Below are 20083 nucleotides of genomic sequence, written 5' to 3'. Positions count from 1 at the left end.
CATTAAGGGGAGAAAAGAAAAAGCCAGAAAAGCAACGAGTTATTAATTGGAATGTCTCAGCTTTATCTCATTTCGATCCTCGCACAAATCAATGTGAACTAGAAGTTCAAAGGATCATTCATTTGCAAAGTATTGCAAATCAATTACCCGATGCATTCACTGACACAAAGAAAGTGATGAAATCACATATACCAGCTGCAAACATTCCAGCAAGAATTGATGTCCCTGTAGGACAGTCTGTCAGTGTTATTACAAATGCATCTAAGACACGCCAGAAGCGTGGTAGACTAGTCGGTGCAAAAGACACTGTTCCCTAGAAGAGGAAAGCAAAAAAGAAATAAAAAAGAACAACGAAAATGATTGATCAATCTAAATTTTATAAGCAAGTAGCCCTAGAAGATATGCATGCCCCGGAAGTGGCACAAGCCCCTGAAGAGGCACTGGTACCTGAAAATAATGAGATCTCAATAAACTATAGAGAATTGTGGGATAGAAATACAGTTATTATTAACGATATATTTTCCTTTGCAGTTGCTCTTGATATTGTAGGTGATAATGAAGATCCTAAACCTCAAAACATCGAAGAGTGTCGATGTAGAAATGATTGGCCAAAATGGAAAGAAGCAATATAGGCAAAGCTAAACTCATTAGCAAAACGTGAAGTATTTGGACCTGTAGTCCAGACACTTGAAAATGTCATGCCTGTAGGATACAAATGGGTATTTGTAAGGAAATATAATGAGAAAAATGAAATTATAAGATACAAAGTCCGACTTGTAGCCCAAGGTTTCTCACAAAGACCTGGTATTGATTATGAGGAGACATACTCTCTTGTGATGGATACAATCACATTTCGCTTTTTGATCAGTTTGACAGTCTCAGAAGCACTGGATATGCGTCTGATGGATGTGGTTACAACTTATTTATATGGATCACTAGATAGTGACATATATATGAAAATTCTTGAAGGATTTAAAATGCCTGAAGTAAATAGCTTGAAACCACATACCATGTATTCAATCGAACTACAACGATCCTTGTACGGATTGAAACAATCCGGACGCATGTGGTACAATCGACTCAGCGAGTATTTACTAAAAGAAGGATATGTGAATAATCAAGTTTGTCCATGCATTTTCATCAAGAAATCAAAATTAGAATTTGCCATTATAACTGTATATGTTGACGATCTAAATCTTGTGGGAACTCCTGAAAGGCTCACCATGACTGCTAATTATTTAAAGAAAAAATTCGAAATGAAAGATCTTTGTAATACCCCTAATTTTAAAATGGATATTCCTGGTATTTAATGGTATTTAATTTATTAAAAAGGATATTCCTGGTATTTAATGGTATTTAATTTATTATTTAAGTGCATTTTATTTGCTTATGTGTCATTATTTTTTTTATTAGATGCTTAATTGTTTTCTTTTATGGTGATTTAATTTATTTCTTTTGTGGTGATTTAATTTATTTAAATGATATTTATTGGTTTAGTTATTTGATTGGAATTACTTGTTAGTGTTTTAATTATTTAATTGGCATTAATGGTTTAACTGTAATTGGTTTAATTATTCTATGTGTGTCTTATTTTATGTGTGTCTTATTTGATTTAGTTGGGTTTACTAATTATTATTTTGTTCAATTAGATTATTTGTTAAATATTTAATGGTGAATAGGGTAATTAGGTAAATACATCTAACTAGGATTTTAATTACAGTATAAATTAGGGTTTTATATTATAGCCGTCGTAGGTTTCTACGTTAATTAGATGGGCCGGTTAGGATTATGAGTTGGACTTAAATGAACCTAGGGTTTAGGAAAACTCTATAAGTATAAGGTAGACGTCAGTGTAGGGTTTTTTTTAAACAAAGCACACGTTTTGTGGAAGTGGAGAAGGAAAAACGCAGTTTTTCACATTCTGCCAAGGTTTGATCAAAGCTCCGATCCTGCTTCGTCCTTGGTCCAATCGAGCTGAATTTTGGAGGAGAGGTTCATGACTCAGTGATGCACAATCTGAACGGTGGAGATCAGAGTTTGACCTCGGGAACAGTGATTCGTACTCATGAACAGTAATTGGGTCGCATATGTTTTTTTCCATTCTGCCCAGATTTTATCAAACATCTGATCCCGCTTCGTCCATGGTCCGATCGAGTTAAAATTTGGAGGATAGGTTCATGACTCAGTGTTACACAATCTGAACGGTGGAGATCAGATTTTGAGTTCGGGAATAGTGTTTCGTACCCGTGAACAGTAACCGAGTTTTGGAACTCGCCGGGATTTTTTAAGAAAACGACGTTGAAACTTTGAACAAAAGTTTCTGAGGCAAGATTCTGTCCTTACTCTTTCCCTTAGGCTTTATACTCTTTGCACTCTTAAATGATTTCAGGATTAATGAAGATTAAACCAAACTAAAATGATATCTGTTTTGCTACGAAATTGGTAGTTACAGTAGTGTTGTATGCTTGTTCAACCTAGACTAAGCATGTTTGTGGATGCATTGTAGTTCTGTGGTTCACGTTTTTCCTTACCACTGCTAGTATAAATTATTGGAAGGATGGGTCTAGATGATAGCTATCTTAACTTCTGTAATAGCAACTGTTGGAACTTAAATACTAGGAGGATTTGAGCTTAACACTAGATCGGTTTTGTGGAACACTATAATTTGAGCATGTCTACATACATACTGTGAATATTGTTTTGATGCTTACATTATCACAGTTAGTATCAACTGTGGAGGTTAGGATTTTGTGATACATACCCTACATATCTGTATGTCATTTGTAAGGTGTTAAATGGAAGTTTTAATTAATTCTGTCTTTATATCAGACTAAAGGGAACAACTTAAATTGGACATGTATATGTTGTTGTTGTGACCCTGTTTATCAATGCTTATTTTATCACTGCTAACATTGAATGTTGGATGTTGGAATTTAGTTGATATATACTTGATTTATTGGTATTATTGACTACTGGAGGATTGGAAAGTTGGCACCGATATGGGACGGTGGCATACTAAGGATGGGTTTGGTTTTTAAAACAATACCATTACCCACCTACTTGGAATAAGGATGGGATTAACTAAAAGTTAAGTCCCGTGGATTTGTATTGTCATGGCAACTACTTGTTGAGCGGTAATACCAGGGATTTTGGATGGATTTTATATATGTACTGTTATGGTGCCTCGGTATGACCTTGAGCCTCAGGACCGATGGCTAGGGAACGTATATGCATCGGGATGTGTAGCTGGCTACGATGGTTGGAGGTGTACCCTATTTAGGTATAGGTACATATGCCCACTTCGTGTGCGTTTTAGCATGTTACCTCTATTCAGGTTGAGACCGGCCTGTAGTCCAGTGAGAGTCCTTTAGTGTGACTATATATATATTTACGGACTATTAGCTATTGTTGAATTGTTTAGGATGTACACGTGTATCGGGCCTCTGTTTGGATTGTAGTAGTATAGAACTTGCGCGTGGGCCTGACCCACTTCTATTTTTCAGGTACACGACAGTTCCAGGCTTAGACGTGTTCGTGCTGAGCAGAGGTCTCTATTCACTCTTCCTACGATGTAGGGCTCTCTCTATAGTTTTATTTCTGGACGTTTATTACAGTTGTTCTATCTTCCGTTTGGATGTTTAATAGGGGTCCACTAGAGATGGATTCCCAAGTTGTAAACTGATGGAGTTTTGGAGTTTGGGTTTGATGGATTTTAATAATTATAATATTTTGCGGATTCTATTTTTAGTTCCTTCCAGCTTTAATTTCATTTCTTAATTTATTTTGTATTCCGTGTTCATTATAAAATATTAATTGTTTGATATTCCCCCGGGTTTGGGCCTGGGCCTGATCAACTCGTGTCTCGGATCCGAGGGTTATCTCAATCTTGGTAGAACAAAATTTTGTCTCGGGCTGCAAATCGAACATTTACCAAGTGGAATTCTTATCTATCAGTCAACATACACCGAAAAAGTCCTGAAGCGCTTTTTTATGGATAAAGCTCACCCCTTAAGTTCTCCAATGATTGTCCGATCACTTGATGTTAAGAAAGATCCTTCTCGTCCTTTGGAAGAAGGCGAAGAAGTTCTTGGTCCTGAAGTACCGTATCTTAGTGCAATCGGTACTTTAATGTACCTTGCGAATTGTACCAGACCTGATATAGCATTTGCAGTCAACTTACTAGCACGGTATAGTTCTGCACCAACTCGAAGACATTGGAATGGAGTTAAGCACATTATGCGTTACCTTCGTGGAACGACTGACATGGGGTTGTTTTGTTCAAGAAAATCAAAGCCCCAGTTGATCGGATATGCGGATGCAGGTTATCTTTCTAACCCACATACAGCCCGATCACAAACAGGGTACTTGTTTACTTGTGGTGGTACTGCCATATCATGGCGATCTATGAAACAGACTATGACTGCAACTTCCTCAAATCACTCTGAGATACTCGCAATTCATGAAGCAGGTAGAGAGTGTGTTTGGTTGAGATCTGTTATACAACATATTCGAGAATCATGTGGACTCTCCTCAATCAAAGATAGTCCAATAATATTATATGAAGATAATACAGCCTGTATTGCACAGGTAAGAGGATGATACATAAAAAGTGACAGAACCAAGCACATTTCACCAAAATTCTTTTCCACACACGAGCTCTAGAAGAGCCGTGATATCGATGTTTGGCAAATATGCTCTAGTGATAATCTAGCAGATTTATTCACTAAAGCACTTCCAACTACAACATTCAAGAAGTTAGTGGATAACATTGTAATGCATCATCTAAAGGATCTTCAGGGTTGAACTAATGAAGGGGAGCAATTGATCAAAGAGGTATTAGCATACTGTACTCTTTTTCCTTTGTCCAGGTTTTATCCCATTGGGTTTTCCTGGCAAGGTTTTAATGAGGCAGTTTTAATCTATGCAATACCATACACAAGAATACTGTACTCTTTTTCCTTCACTAGGGTTTTGTCCCACTGGATTTTCCTTAGTAAGGTTTTAACGAGGCATATTCTTAGTGTAATTCAGTAGACCCCAACTGGGAGTGTTATATATATATGTTGGTGTGGGGTCCACTTGCAATAAGTATATATGTTATCATTTTGTGTATCAGTGAAGCATATACAAGAAGCTTTGTGTGGCAATGCAGCTTATACAAGAAGCTGCTTGTTGCCCACGACAATCACGCCTATAAATAGGCTTGCAATGTATACAATTGAGGTGTGGTGAAAATACAAAGCAGTTCTCTTTCTCACTCTCTCTCGTTCTCTCTTCGTGTTATCTCTCTGTCTCACTTTCTCTCTATCTGTGTGTGTGAAACTTTATATAACAAATATTAAACTATATATATACACACACATATTCATCACATGTTAGAATATATTAATATATATTTTTACTATATTATATAATATCTACTACCTTGATAGGATTATAATATATAGTTACCTTATATAGGATTACTTGTTCACCACTCATAACCCTCCCTATATAAACCCCTCTTGTATCTCTTATAATTTACATCAATATACAGAGTTCAATTCTGTCTTTTATTTCTAACATGGTATCAGAGTCAAGTTCTCTGTATACTTTATTTTAAATATATATCAATATATATTTATTTTTTTTCTTTCTCCTCACATACGTTTGTTGGGTCATGCGTCATTATCTCGTGTCAAAACCCTTGTATCTACTGGTTTGTTAGGTTAGGTTAAACTTGCGTCTTTTGATTGTATTTCATGTCAATTGGGAAAACAGCCTGCCTTACCATTTAATAAAAGTGAGTCTTTTGCTTCTGCTCCATTTTACCTTATTCATTCTGATGTTTGGGGACCTTTGACTATATCTACTATGGGAGGATCATGATATTTTGTTGTGTTTGTTGATGATTTTTTACGATTCACATAGATTTTTTTAATGAAAAATCGTTTTGAATTACTTAAAATATTTCGTGATTTTACTCAAATGATTGCTACTCAGTTTTCCAAACTAATTAAAATGTTTTGATCTGATAATGCTCAAGAGTACCGATAAAATGAATTTCAAATTTTTTTTCAACATTACGGTACAATTTTTCACACTTCTTGTACTGGCATATCTCAACAGAATGGTCGAGCTGAACGAAAACTTTGGCATATTTTAGATTTAACTCGTTCCCTCACTCTTTCTGCTTCTGTGCCTTCATCTTTTTGGGGTGAAGCATCTCTTACTACTGTTTATACCATGAATCGTGTTCCAACACCACTTTTACAAATTCAAACACCCTATGAACGTCACTATGGAAAACTTCCCGACTACAGTCATCTTAGAGTCTTTGGGTGTGCCTGTTTTGTTCTTTTTCAACCTCATGAACGAAATAAGTTACAACCACGTTCTCGACTTTGTTGTTTTCTTGGCTATGGAATTGAATAAAAGGGGTATAGATGTTATGATCCTGTTGATAAATGCCTCAAAATTTCTCATCATGTCATTTTCTGGGAGTATAAACCGTTTCATACATTATCTAAGTTTAGTGGCGTCCATGATCAGGCTTTTCCTCTTCCCCCATTTGAAACCTCTGCAGATCTCTTTCCAACTTCCACAGAATCATCTGATATAGTCAACCCTTTGCTGGCTGCGTCCCACTCATCTGCTCAGTTCGAGGTTCCTGATAGTGCGCCTACCACACATCTTCTCCCTCATTCCACCCGGGTAAGAAATCCACCTGCACATCTCAGTGATATTCATTGTTATCATGCTCTTGCTACCTTACATGAACCTTAAAATTTTCGTGAGGCATCCTCTGACCCCATATAGCAGCATGCAATGCAAAAAGAGTTAGGTGCACTATTTAAAACTCATACATGGGATCTGGTTTATCTGCCTCCTCGAAAGTCTGCTGTAGGATGCAAATGGGTTTACAAGATCAAGACTCATTCAGATGGGTCTATAGAGCACTACAAAGCTCAACTTATTGCTAGAGGGTTCACACAGGAATATGGTATTGATTTTGAGGAGACATTTGCTCCTGTTGCACGTTTTTCCTTTGTTCGAACTCTTATTGCCGTGGCCGCTTCTCATCATTGGGGACTTTTTCAAATGGATGTTAAGAATGCTTTTCTCAATGGTGATTTACTCGAGGAAGTATACATGCAGCCTCCTCTAGGTTATCCTCATCCTTCTAAAAAGGTGTGCCGCCTTAGACGTGCTTTATATGGTCTCAAATAGGCACCGCGAGCTTGGTTTGCCAAATTCAGTCAGACTATCTCTTGACTTGGCTACTCTGCTAGTCCATATGACTCTGCTTTATTTGTTCACCGCACCAATCGAGGTATCATTCTCCTTTTACTTTATGTTGATGATATGATCATTACTGGAGATGATTTGATAGGAATTCAGGAGCTTAAACAATTTCTCAATCATCAGTTCAAGATAAAGGATCTTGGACCCCTTAGTTATTTTCTTGGTCTTGAGATAAGTACCTCTATAGATGGATACTATCTTACTTAAGCGAAATACATATCCGATCTTCTCTCGAAATTCGGTCTCACTGACAGCAAGATTGTTGATACCCCCCTTGAGTGCAATATTAGACTTAATCTACATGATGGAGAATCTCTTCGAGATGGTACTTTGTATTGCCAATTGGTAGGTAGTCTGGTTCATCTCACTGTCACTCGTCCCAACATCTCTCATGCCGTTCACATAGTTAGTCAGTTCATGACTGCCCCTCGGTCCACTCATTTTGTTGTTGTTCATCGCATCCTTCGTTATCTCAAAGGCACTATGTTTCATGGACTGCCTTATTCTTTCCAGTCATTGCTTATTCTTTATGCTTATTCCGATGCAGACTGGGCAGGAGACCCTACTGATCGTCGTTCCACCATCGGCTATTGTTTCTTTCTTGGTGATTCACTTATCTCTTGGCGTTTCTTTCTTGGTGATTCACTTATCTCTTGGCGTAGCAAGAAATATATTGTCGTTGCACGATCTAACACAGAAGCTGAGTACAGGGCGCTTGCTGATACTACTTCTGAGCTTCTATGGTTGCGTTGGCTCCTTCAAGACATGGGCGTTTCTTCATCCACTGCCATTCCTATTTATTGTGATAATAGGAGTGCAATCCAGATTGCACATAATGATGTTTTTCATGAGCACACAAAACATATTGAGATTTACTATCATTTTGTTCGTCATCATCTTCTTCAGAAGACCTTACAATTGCGGTCTATCACTTCACATGATCAGATCGCTAATGCTTTCACCAAATCGCTTCCGTCATGTCGCTTTCAAGATTTCATTTCCAAACTCAAGATGGTTTCATTCAATCCACCTTGAGTTTGAGGGGGGCTGTTAAAATATATTAAATATATATTCTTACTATATTATATAATATCTACTACCTTGTATAGGATTACAATATATAGTTACCTTGTATAGGATTATAAAATATAGTTACCTTATATCGGATTACTTATTCATCACTCATAACCCTTCTTATATAAACCCCTCTTGTATCTCTTATAATTTACATCAATATACAGAGTTCAATTCTATCTCTTATTTCTAACAACAAGATTATAAATGATGTTCCTGTTGCTTAAAATTTTATCATATTTTAAGTGACGTTTATCATTATCAATGATATTCAAATTATCAAATGCGTTTAATTAAATAAACGCTTAATCTATTTATTCAGAATTAAATACTGAATTAAGATTTCAAATAACGTGTAAGACCATTTTATAAACACAAAAAAAGCTAAAAAAAAAATAAAAAATAAAGCCAATACCTACCCAAAAAAGAAAATGTTTAGATAACAAAGAAATAGACAATAAAGTAATATAATTCTACATAGTGCAGAACATTTGAATATGACTTGCTATTTGGACAATTGGATAGTGGAGGGCACGCCCTCTGTAAAGTATGTTTCAGCAATTTGAATTGGTTTTACCTTTCAAAAAAAAAAAAAAAAAAAAAAATTGAATTGGTTTTCCTTTCCTTTCTCTCTCAAATTACTTTTCTTTTCTTTCCTTTCCTTTCCTTTCCTTTCTCTCTCAAATTCCTTTCTTTCAGCAAGTTGCCCACTGCATTCCTTAACAATGATTTTGCATTCTTATTGAATGTAACCGTCAAATTTATAAATACCTAATGAAGTGGTTGTTTTCCCTTCATTATTTCAATAATTGTTTATCATTTTCATTCTTTTCTATTCCAAGATACCCAATATGACAAATCGTTAACACTTTTTTTTTTCTTTTGCTTTTTGCTTTCTCGGGATTTATATATATATATATATATATATTTTCCCCCATCCTGCTTATTCAAACGTAATTTCATAAGAGTTATAGTCTTGTAAATCACTTTTTTGTCTAAATTTTTTCGGTTTTTCTTTCTAGCTTAAAATTTCTTATTTCGAGAAATATTTTTGAGTTTGAAAATTATCATATAATAGGAGTTTTGGTATGGTTGAAAATAGTGGTTATTAGTGAGGTTCATCACTTATTTATTTTGGTTTAAATAAAACCACATTCGAGGATGAACTCATTTTGCTTTATGATGAGGAGTGGAGTGTAAAATTTATTATTTGGGATGGCAAATATGCCTCCTTTTTAGCAAATTAAATTAAAAGGTTTAAGGCATGTTAAAAACAGTTTTTAAACATTTATTTTTTTGTTGGAAGTAGTGTGTTGTAGCGAAACAAAAACTAGAGAGTATTTGGTAATTTTTGTTACAATGTAAAAAAAAAATAAAGGAATAATATCATGTCCCGGAAAAAAATAATAATAAAATTTTTTTGTGTAGTAATAGTTTTTTTTTTTTTTTTTTTTTACCTAATTGGTAGTCACACATATGTCTCTACTGAGGCTCAAATCCTTGACCTCTCGTTGAGAAGTAGGAGTTTGATATCGCTAGACTACAGGCTTATTGGTTGTAGCAATAATTTTTTTTTAATCATTTTATTTTTTTTATCTTGCAACACATTTTTACTCAACATGTTTTTATATTCTTGCTTTTAAAAATCTTATAACAAATTTTACCCTACCAAAAAAAATGCTTGGACGTATTTTCCTTCCAAATAAAAATATAAACATAAAACGAAAATAATTATCAGATGGGCACTTATTATGATATTATTTGGTAGGAAAAAAATATGAAAACATAAATTAGAAACAGTTTTTTTGAAAAAAAAACAAAGAATCCTAAATCAAGGATTTAGGATAAGTCTCTAAAATGGCTAAAGGCGGAGAGACAGAGAGGGAGTAGTTTACTGCTGGAAAGAACTAAAGTGGAATTATGATTAAATTAATTAAAGAAGGAAAAAGACGAAGAGAAGAGAGCGTGAGGGTGTAAATGATGACGTTCTTCACGAGGAAAAAACATCTCGAAACCTCCTTCAACCAAAACCAGCTTCACTTTTCTTCTCTCCCTCTCTCTCTCTCTCTCTCTCTCTCTCTAAAACAATATTACTTTTTAGAGAGAGAGAGAGAGTTTAAGTTTTAAACTTTAGAGAGAGAGAAAGGAAAAGGAAAAGGAAAAGGAAAAGGAAAAGACCATCAATGCCCTTTTCATCTCTGTGTTCCTTCTTCCCCCAAAGAATGTCTGAAGATATATGCTCCTTCCACAAGGTGTGTGTTCACAAATCATGGTCTCTCTCACCTTTTTTTTTTTTCATCATTTCTATTTTCATTCTTTACCCTTTTATCATTCAAATTTTCAAATAGAGTTATGGTGTTTAGGATTTTATTTTTTATTTTTATTTATTTATTATTTTTGACAAGTTTTTGAATATGTATTGCATTTAAAGGTTACAAGAACATTTATATGTGTGTGTGTGTTTTGTTTTTTTTCCTTCACTCCATATTGTGAAATGTGAAGCCTTAAATGCTCTATGATTTGATTATTTCAAGTAGCATACTCTGACCATTTCTTTTGCCTATTTTCTCTCAAAATATATAAAACAGAATCACACCCAAAATCTGATTTTACTCCTTCCATTTTTCTCTGACTTCTTCATGGAGATTTTTAGGTGGAAACCATTGCTTAGCTCCTCTCTCCTATGGTACTACTGACTAATTTCTGCAATTTTTTTTTTTTTTTTAATTAATGATTTTAACTTAATTTTATTCTGTTATCTTCATTTTACAGATTCATAAGCTGTATCATTATTATACATTTTTAAGCAAAAAAATAACATCTGGGTTACCTCTATATTATTACAGGATATACTGGTCATAAAAGCACCAAAGAAATCTCCACTGTTGTTAAGAACTGTGGTTTTGCTTTTTGCTATGGTTTGTGGAGTATATATTTGCTCAATTTGTCTAAAGCAAACAAGCATCATGGAAAAAACTAAATTTCTAAACATCAGAGTGTTTGACCAGCCTTGTCGTAAGCCCCCAATTGAAGAATGGGAAATCCAATATGTGCATTTCCCAAAACCCAATTCCTTTGGCAGGTAATTTGGAAAAACTATTGTCTGTGGTTTATTGTTTTCGGGTTGAATTTCATATTTTTTTATAGAAATTATGGGTTTCAATTCATTTGTAGGGAGGAATGTGCCTGCAATCCGGTCCGGTACTTTGCCATCTTGTCGATGCAGAGATCCGGGAGTGGATGGTTTGAGACATTGTTGAATAGTCATATGAATGTGAGCTCGAATGGAGAAATCTTCTCTGTCAAAGAGAGGAGGACGAATGTTTCGACCATTTTGAATACAATGGATAAATTATATAATCTTGATTGGATGAGTAGTGCCTCCAAGAATGAGTGCTCGGCTGCCGTTGGGTTCAAATGGATGCTTAATCAGGTGGGTAGCATAAATTTTAGAATTGTGTGCTTTTTAAGGGAAACCTAGTAATCTACTTTTGTTAGATGAGTGATCCTATTGTTCAACTTAATTGATTATCTATATATAGTAAATATCAAGGTCATTTTTTCCCCGAAGATGTCGGTCCTTGAATTAGCTATGTATAAACTATATAAATCTGGTTCATTTTTGACAAAGTGGGTTACTTGAGAAGACATGGGAAATAGAAATTGGAAGTAACCACGAGAAGAAATATGGAAAATGTGTTTAGTGTAGAAGCAATAGGAGAGGTATAAAGAAATGTAGATCATAGTAGGAAATACTAAACCTCAACTTTTCAATTTACTCTTATGTGAACATCTTTTTTAGAAACCATTTCCCCTAAAAGTTTTGGGCTTTCTCTCGAACTCTAAAAATCATGTAGCAAGGTAAGCATGTTCACTCTAGGAAAAGAGAATTCCCGATTTTTTGTCTGATATGTTCAGAAAATGTGATGCATTGCTTTTAATACTGTAGTATTTGCCAAGCAAGAGTAATTTAGCTCTTTTCCACGAAACAAACGAAATTTTTAATGATTCAAATTTACATCATATATTTGTACAGCTTTATATTTTTGGTCTATATATGTAAATGCTATTCTATAAGAAAATGTTATTTACACCAAATATATAATCTAAGAATATAAATTTTCTATATTTTTTATTAGGGCAAATTACACTGACACCTCCTGAGATTGAGTCATATTTCAGCTAAATGAAAATTTTGGTTTTAACTTTCACTTACACCCCAACTTACTTTTACACTTCTGATACATGTGAATTGACCCTTTTACCCTTACTTATTTAATACAAAATATGTGTATTCTTAAATGACAAAAAGCCCATATATAAATATATCCAGTTGCCGGCTACTACATCGATCGCTGCACCTCCCGTTTCGGTGCCGCCGCCCCTTCATAGCTACCGGCACCGCTCTTGTATGCGCTGCCGTCTTCATCATCGACTATTCTGCCGACCTAGGCCGCCTCCTCGGCGACCCTACAGCAAAAAAGTCCCCAATCCCATGCTATCGTAATCTTCATTAGCGGCTTCTGGGTCATTGCCATTCTGCCATCGCCGGCCCATTAACCAAGCATTCCCATTCGAGCTCACTGCCATTCTGCACAGTCGTCCATGTTGAGCTGTTCAATCCGTCGCCATCAAAACCATGTCATCATCTTCGCCATCGCCGACCCATTATCACCACAGACCCACTTCGTTTCGAACTGCCGTCCATCATCACTAGACCCACTTTGCCGCTGTGCACTCTCTGCTCACCGGTGAAGACATTTCCGCAGCCCGCCGGTAAGTTTTGCCGGTTGCAAGATGGTGGTGACGATGGAGAGAGTTTGGACGGAGTGTTCCCACTGCCATTCTGTACTGTCGTCCATGTTGAGCTGCTCAATCCGTCGCCGTCAAAACCATGCCATCATCTTTAACATCGTCGGCCCATCAATCACCAGCCATCGCCGTCGCTTTGAACTGCCGTCCATCATCACCGTAGACCCATTTCGCCGGCGTGCACTCCATGCTCACCTGTGAAGACAGTTCTGCCAGTAAGTTTGCCAGAAACGTTAATCGTCCACTCATCATAGCCTCCTATTCTCGCCGTTCCATGATGCCTTGGATTCATGTCATCCATCATTACCGACGCCGGAACAAACCCACCCCAATTCAGCGATTGCCAACCGCCACCCATCACTGCTCGTTTTTGCGGAACAGATCCACCTCTTACCAGCTCATTCCTTGGTTGTTGTTCCTTGCATTTCAGCATCATCAGTGTCAGCATTTCAAGCTTCCCGCCGAGCTACTGATTCCACCAATAAACTCTGTCCACAGGATTCAGTTTGGGGACATTTTGGTAATTTCAAATGGGTATGTTGGGGTAATTAAGTCATTTTATATATATGATAAAATCAATACAAAGTCAAAAGGGTTTTATAGTCATTTTACACTTAAAATAATTCTGAAATCACTATAAATTGACATTTGGGGTGCAAGTGAAATACGAAATCACTCTTTCAAATATAAGTGAAAATTAAAACTAAAATCTTCATCTAGCTAAAAAATGACCTAACCTCAGGGGGTCTAAGTGTAATTTACCCTATTTATTATGCTAGTATGAAGGCATCCTGTAGTCTACAATTTTCGCTTATTCATTGTTCCAGATAGCTTGGAACACTAATTCTATTTCACCTACAAAGCCTTCCTTGAAACATGTGACCACAGCTAAAGCTTCTGTTTCCATGTGGATATAATTATCCTGAGAAGCATAGACATATACCCACTTTTTGATTTTACATTGTTGCTTTGGGGACCTTGAATATTGAAATGTTAGCGTAGTGAAGTAGCAAAACCAAGTGTTCCCGAGGACGTGAATGAAGTGTTATCTCTACCATGTGAAATGGTCTCTGCTTAAGGTGTTTGAAAAGTTTGATACCAATTTAGGTGCAAGAATGATTGCAAGCTGGGAGTACTTTTCAGATGTATAGAGATCTTATATTGTGAAACTTGCACCAGACCTTCCTGACATATATTTTGAGGATTTTTGAACACTGCTTTTCCTGTCTTGGAGGGCCCAAATGGAGTGGGTGGGGTCTAGAGTCTTGACTATTAAGTTTATAGTTGTACAACCTGTCTGTATATGGAGCAGTAGTGTAAATTTACAAATTACCCATAGAGCAATAGCAGCTAAATGAAAAAACTACAAAATGCAGCTATATATATTTTTTTCCTAAAGGAATTTTTTGCACTCAAGAAGAGTCTAATCTTAGCCACTGACGGGTGGGCAACACCCATTTATACCCACTCATTTTTTCATTCGGATCCGATGTGGGACAAGCTCCCCCTTGTAACACTCTGCTCCACCTAAACTCGCCTACTCGGGGTAACATTCTTGGCATGACACCGGATTAAGGATTGGGTCTGACTCTGATAGTAAGTGTAACGGGTGGGCGCTTGTTCATTTACCTAATAGCTAGTGTTGCATATTAACCCATTTATACCTATTCATTTTTTCATCCGGATCTGATGTGGGACAAGCTCCCCTTTGTAACACTTACCCACTTGAGCCAACTCCTTGGGGTCCAAATGTAGCTATTGGTTAGATACATTATTGAAATAAAAGGAAGAAATTAGAATGAAGTTAATGGGGCATCCGAGTTGAACTTTTTTATTTTATTTTATTTGACAAGTTAACTCACATCCTGGCGACCCCTACCCTCCTCTTTGTGACGCGGCTTCTTGTGGGCAATGACAGAAGACTACTAGAGAAACTTGAGTATGTATGTGGAAAGTTATCATTTTGTGGTCCCAACTAGTTCATTTATGCTTGCATTGCCAGCAGGAAATAATTGAAGTATGTCAGTAAATGAAACGTTAGAAAGATTCAAAAGTAAAAAAGAAAAGAAAAAAAAAAAAGAAAAGAAAAGAAGCCAACATAATTGCATTATTTTATTTATTTATTTATTCATTAAAGAATTAGAGCAGCATTTTGGCATGCCAGTGGATATGCAATTAGAGGAACGCAAGACAGTCATGGGCATAGAAGGCTGTGATATATATATATATATATATTCTTGTTCTCTTTGTGCAATGAGATAATTAGGTTGCAAGTCCAAAAGGAGTGGTCATCCTCAAGGACGGAGCTATGTAGTAGTCAATGGGGGCGGCCTCCCCCACTGAGTTTCCCTTTATTTATATTATAGACCTCAATTTTTGCTAAAATTCTAATAATGCTCCCACTAAATATTTGCCCCAACCAAAATTTTCTTTACTTATATAATATACCTAATTTTTTTCTAATATGTTAACTTGATACGATAAATGTTAAAGTTATTTTGTTTATTAGTTGTTTGAGTTTTTTTAAACTTCTTGTGTTCGAGGCCGTCCCCTCTCAAATTTTTTTCGGGCTCCTGTAATATGTTTTAAGGAAACTTAAGTACTTAACCTTTTACCTTATTGTTTTAAGAGAGCTTTTCTCAAGTCTTACAGAACCTATATGTCTTGCAGGGACTGATGGCTCATCACAAAGAGATAGTAGAGTACTTCAATAAAAGAGGTGTGTCTGCAATATTTCTCTTGCGAAGGAATCTTCTGCGTAGAATGATTTCTCTGCTTGCTAATTCATATGACACCAATGCTAAGCTATTGAATGGAACCCACAAGTCTCATGTGCATTCATCAAAGGAGGTCCTCTCGCCCTCTCTCTCTCTGTCTCTTATGTGTGTAAATATTGTAATTCGTAGTTTCATAGTTGCTAATGCCTTGCAGGCTCAAATACTTGCTAAGTACAAGCCTAGCATTAACGCCACATTACTTTTACCGAATCTAAAGGAAGCGGAGGAGATGACTGCTAAAGCTATAGAATACTTTAAAAGCACTCGCCATATCGTTCTTTACTATGAGGATATTGTCAGCAACCACACTGTAAGACTTGAACACCATTTGTTACTTCTCTCAATTCTCAGCTATAATTTTTCTTAATTTTCTTCTGCAGAAACTTGTGGATGTTCAAGAGTTCATGCGAGTACCATATAGAAACCTTAGTAGCCGTCAAGTTAAGATACATAAAGGCCCCTTATCAGAACACGTTGATAATTGGGATGATATCTGGAAAGCGCTTAATGGAACCTCATTTGAGAGGTTCCTCCATGCAGACTACAAATTGTAGTTTCAGCAATACACAAATTGATGTAGATAGCAGCCTCTGAATCAGATTTTGCTCAAGTGAAGTTGTAGCCTTTGCAACTTATTGCTCACATCCCCCTATTTCCTGGGCCGGCCGATCACGGTGAGTGCAAACAATTTGGCTGCTGGGAAAACAACCTGATGCTGCCATATTTACCTTCTATTTTTTCACTAATTTATTAAATTTAATTGAATCTCATTTTCTTCACGTACCGGTTCAGGTGTATCCGTGTACATTTTTGTTTACCAATGTGATTCATTGGTTATTCTTGAGTTACAATATAAATTCAGTTTCAAGCAGTGGTGTATATTGGTTTACTGATGGTAGTTCTTAATCATGTCCTAACATTTTCTGGTAGTTCCTGTATTTATTTACTTATTGATGATGGTTCTTCATCATTTGATTTTAAAATTTTGGATTAAAAAGAAAAAAGCCCGAAAAAAAAAAAAGGTTCTATCGACTCAATACAAAAACAAAATAGCATTGTCAACCTTCTTTCAATGCTAAACCACAGTTTTTGTCAACCCTAAAAAAAAATTGTCAACCCCAAGATAGCATAGGATTGGAGGGTCGAATCATAACCGAACCACCACCCCTTCACCCCATCCACCCCCAGGACTGCAAATGAGCCGAGCTGAGCTTAGCTTTGGGTTGCTCGGGATCGACTTGTCATCTACATAGAGGTGCTTGCTTGGGCTGGAAAAAAAGAAATACAGAACTCCTTTTGAAGATGAAATCAACCTTTACAAGGTTAAATCGACTCAATACAAAAACAAATTTTCAATATGAACATTAGCAAACTAAGAAATCTAGGGTTTTATTTTTCTTTTTCTTAACATTAGCAATCTAAAATGTGCCTCCATGTGATATATTAATGATCGAGATGAACTCATGGGCTAATGAATTAAACTCTTTGGGCTTATTATTGAGTTGGGCCACACTTATATTAATTTGGGTTAAATCTTTTAAATGCAAAATGTCAATATAATTGGGCCTTTGTATTAACGAGCTTAACTAGCCGAGCTCAATGTTGCTCAAGTTCGGTTCGTTTAGTAAATAAGCTTGAAAATCGAGTTCAGGCTCAACTCGTTTACTAAATGAACGAGTTCGAGGCGAACTTTTAACGAGCTGAGTCCGAGCTAATTATAAACAACTCGGTTTGCAGCTCTATCCCACCTCAAAAGTAACCCACCCAAAAGTAAATTATGAAGGGTTAGTTTGGTGTGGTGGAATGAATTGGAATGGAATGGGAATGGAATGAGAATGGAATGGGACTGATGATTTTTATTCTACCGTTTGGTTCTAAACATGGAATGTGTAAAAATGGAATGATCAATTCTTATTCCACTATTTGGTAAGAAAGTTAGAATATAATGAATTTATATTGTTTCTTTAAATTATATTTTATTATTAGTAAAAAAAAAATTAACTAAAAAAATTAACATTTGTAAAAATAAAAAGAGAAAATAGATGAGACAGAGATAGAAAATAAACGAGAAAAAAGAATTGAAAAGGAAGGATGAGGTTGAAGACTTGGCAAATTAAAGCTCCAGTTCGTCTTGCTTTTTTGCCCAATCGTCAGAGGTGTCTTACCAAACATGAAACTAGGAAAGAGTGGTTATGATTGTCTTCCTCATGTTCAATTGATCTCTAGCCCCAAACTCTCACCATTAATCTCAACATTGCCGGCATCATCGTCGTCTGGAAAGTACTCTATATTAGGAAATTTCTCAACTAGATTCTCGAGATAAAGACGAATTGGAAGGTGATCGAACAGAGGGGAGGCGTCGCCATCGGAGAACAGCCTTAGATCTCACTCGCTCGACGAATTTTCCAATCATCTTCTCCGGCGACGTTCTTTGAAAGTTTTAATAACAAAATCTTCAATAATTGCATCATTTGAATTAGAGAGGGAGATATATATTCCATGGTATACAGTGAAGTGTGAAGAGAGAAAGAGAAGAGAGAGAGAGGGTGTACAATCGCGTAATGAGAGAGGAGAGATGGAGGAGAATTTGCCAGATTTGTAAAAAAGAATACGTATGGGTTTTTTTTGGTCTTTGCATTTTATTATTTTAATTTAGTGGGAATGGAATGACCATTCCACAAGTCCAAAAGAAGAATGGTCATTCCATCTAAAAGCTGGAATGAGCATTCCAAGGGAATGGTCATTCCACTTTTAAAGGGGCACACCAAATAAGAGAAAGGAATGAGAAAGTGGAATGGTCATTCCATTCTACCTCCATTCCATCACACCAAACTAGGCCTTAGAGTAAATTACAATAGTTCAACGTTTATTATTTTGATCTCTTCTAAATGCATTGTCTTACTAGAAAGTGACGTTCAATGTAAAAAGTCAATAATGTCCTTATAATATATTGCATTAAGGGAAGGGCAAAATTATAATTTTATAAAATTCGGTCCGCACATCTGCTGAAAAGAAAATAAAAGGGTGTCATTGAGCATAGGTGTCAAATAGGAGGTCAAAATAACAAATGTTAAACTCAATCCCCCCACCCAAAAAAAAAAAAAAAAAACACTCATAACTAGCCGTTGTTTGGTTCTCTGATTCCGCGTTGTCCTACAATCAAGTATTGAATCCATGAAATTCTATCTCACCCTTGTACGCTTTGAGTACCTCTGGAGCTACCTCCTTATACTTGTCAAAAACCTGGTCTCAAATCGCTTTTTGCCACAATCTAACGCGCAAAGCACATTTACCTCCTTCCCAATCAAACCCTTTGACATCAGAACTTGCAGAACAGAACATCTTGGATTGATTCTCCTTAAATTATTTCGAATAAGATTTGGGCATTTAGCATTCTCTGATGCTCCTAACCCCGCCTTGTTCACCAAGAAATCCATGAGTTCCCTGATCTTCTTCTCTGAGCCAAGCATAAATATCAGTCGCAAAAATGTGCTTTCAGACCAACCAAAGCTCATGAAAGCTTCCTTTTTCTTTTCCCAATTGTGTTTGGTATTCATCGACATTGAAGTGATAGCCCATGATTGACTTTTGGGATCAAATCCCATTTCCTTAATTGCATCAGTAACGTTTTTAAACACGTCAACTCCCAACATTAGTGCTCTAAGCTGCATCATGATCAGTTTTTCAATGTGGAATTTAGGCACACCATGAGCCCACAAGGTGTCGATGTTTGGCACCATAACTTTCTGAACGTTGCACAGGCGGACGCGGATAGATTGTTTAACTGCAAGAATTAAAGTCTCATTGGCCCTTACGTATCCTTTAAGAAAATCAAATGTGGGTTTGATTTGGTTTTCTAAACTGCTATCTAACATGTTGGATTTACAGAGAATCCTAGGTAAGTCAGGTCCGACAAGACCCAAAGATTCAAAAAACTCAAATTTTGGTCTCAAATTTCTATGTGGATCAAACAAAATTCTATTTGGGCGTCTAGAAATGAGGATTGAAATGTGATGTTTAGTGAAACCATGGGACCTTAGGAACTCCAGAATCTAGTTCGGTTTTTCTGTGCTCTTACTGTTGAGCCTCTTAGAAGCTGAGATAGCGGATTTTAGAGACAACCCATATGACTGTGT

The 20083-nt window shown here is 36.3% G+C and overlaps 2 protein-coding genes across 3 annotated transcripts; one reads left to right on the top strand and one right to left on the bottom strand.

Annotated features, from left to right (window-relative positions):
- The first annotated feature begins 10382 nt into the window (after window positions 1-10382).
- Window positions 10383-16876, top strand: LOC132279615 (uncharacterized). Of its 2 annotated transcripts, none has more exons than XM_059781634.1 (6): window positions 10383-10610; window positions 11205-11440; window positions 11533-11791; window positions 15841-16020; window positions 16102-16257; window positions 16328-16876. In XM_059781634.1, exons 1-6 carry the CDS (start codon window positions 10542-10544, stop codon window positions 16499-16501), a joined length of 1074 nt encoding a protein of 357 aa, XP_059637617.1. In that variant the 5' UTR covers window positions 10383-10541; the 3' UTR covers window positions 16502-16876. The 2 variants fall into 2 exon arrangements, with proteins under 2 accessions (XP_059637617.1, XP_059637618.1); XM_059781635.1 differs by lacking the exon at window positions 10383-10610 and adding an exon at window positions 10633-11044.
- Window positions 16877-19165: 2289 nt separating this feature from the next.
- Window positions 19166-19822, bottom strand: LOC132277538 (uncharacterized). Its single transcript, XM_059779388.1, has one exon. The coding sequence runs from the start codon at window positions 19820-19822 to the stop codon at window positions 19166-19168; it is 657 nt and encodes a 218-aa protein (XP_059635371.1).
- Window positions 19823-20083: the final 261 nt, after the last annotated feature.

Source organism: Cornus florida, unplaced genomic scaffold, assembly GCF_030987335.1.
Source record: "Cornus florida cultivar Cherokee Brave unplaced genomic scaffold, ASM3098733v1 CherokeeBrave_3.0.0_Hap2_Chr10, whole genome shotgun sequence".
Taxonomy (NCBI): Eukaryota; Viridiplantae; Streptophyta; class Magnoliopsida; order Cornales; family Cornaceae; genus Cornus; species Cornus florida.
Note: the sequence above shows the minus strand (reverse complement) of the source record. Positions and strands in the feature narration are given on the sequence as shown.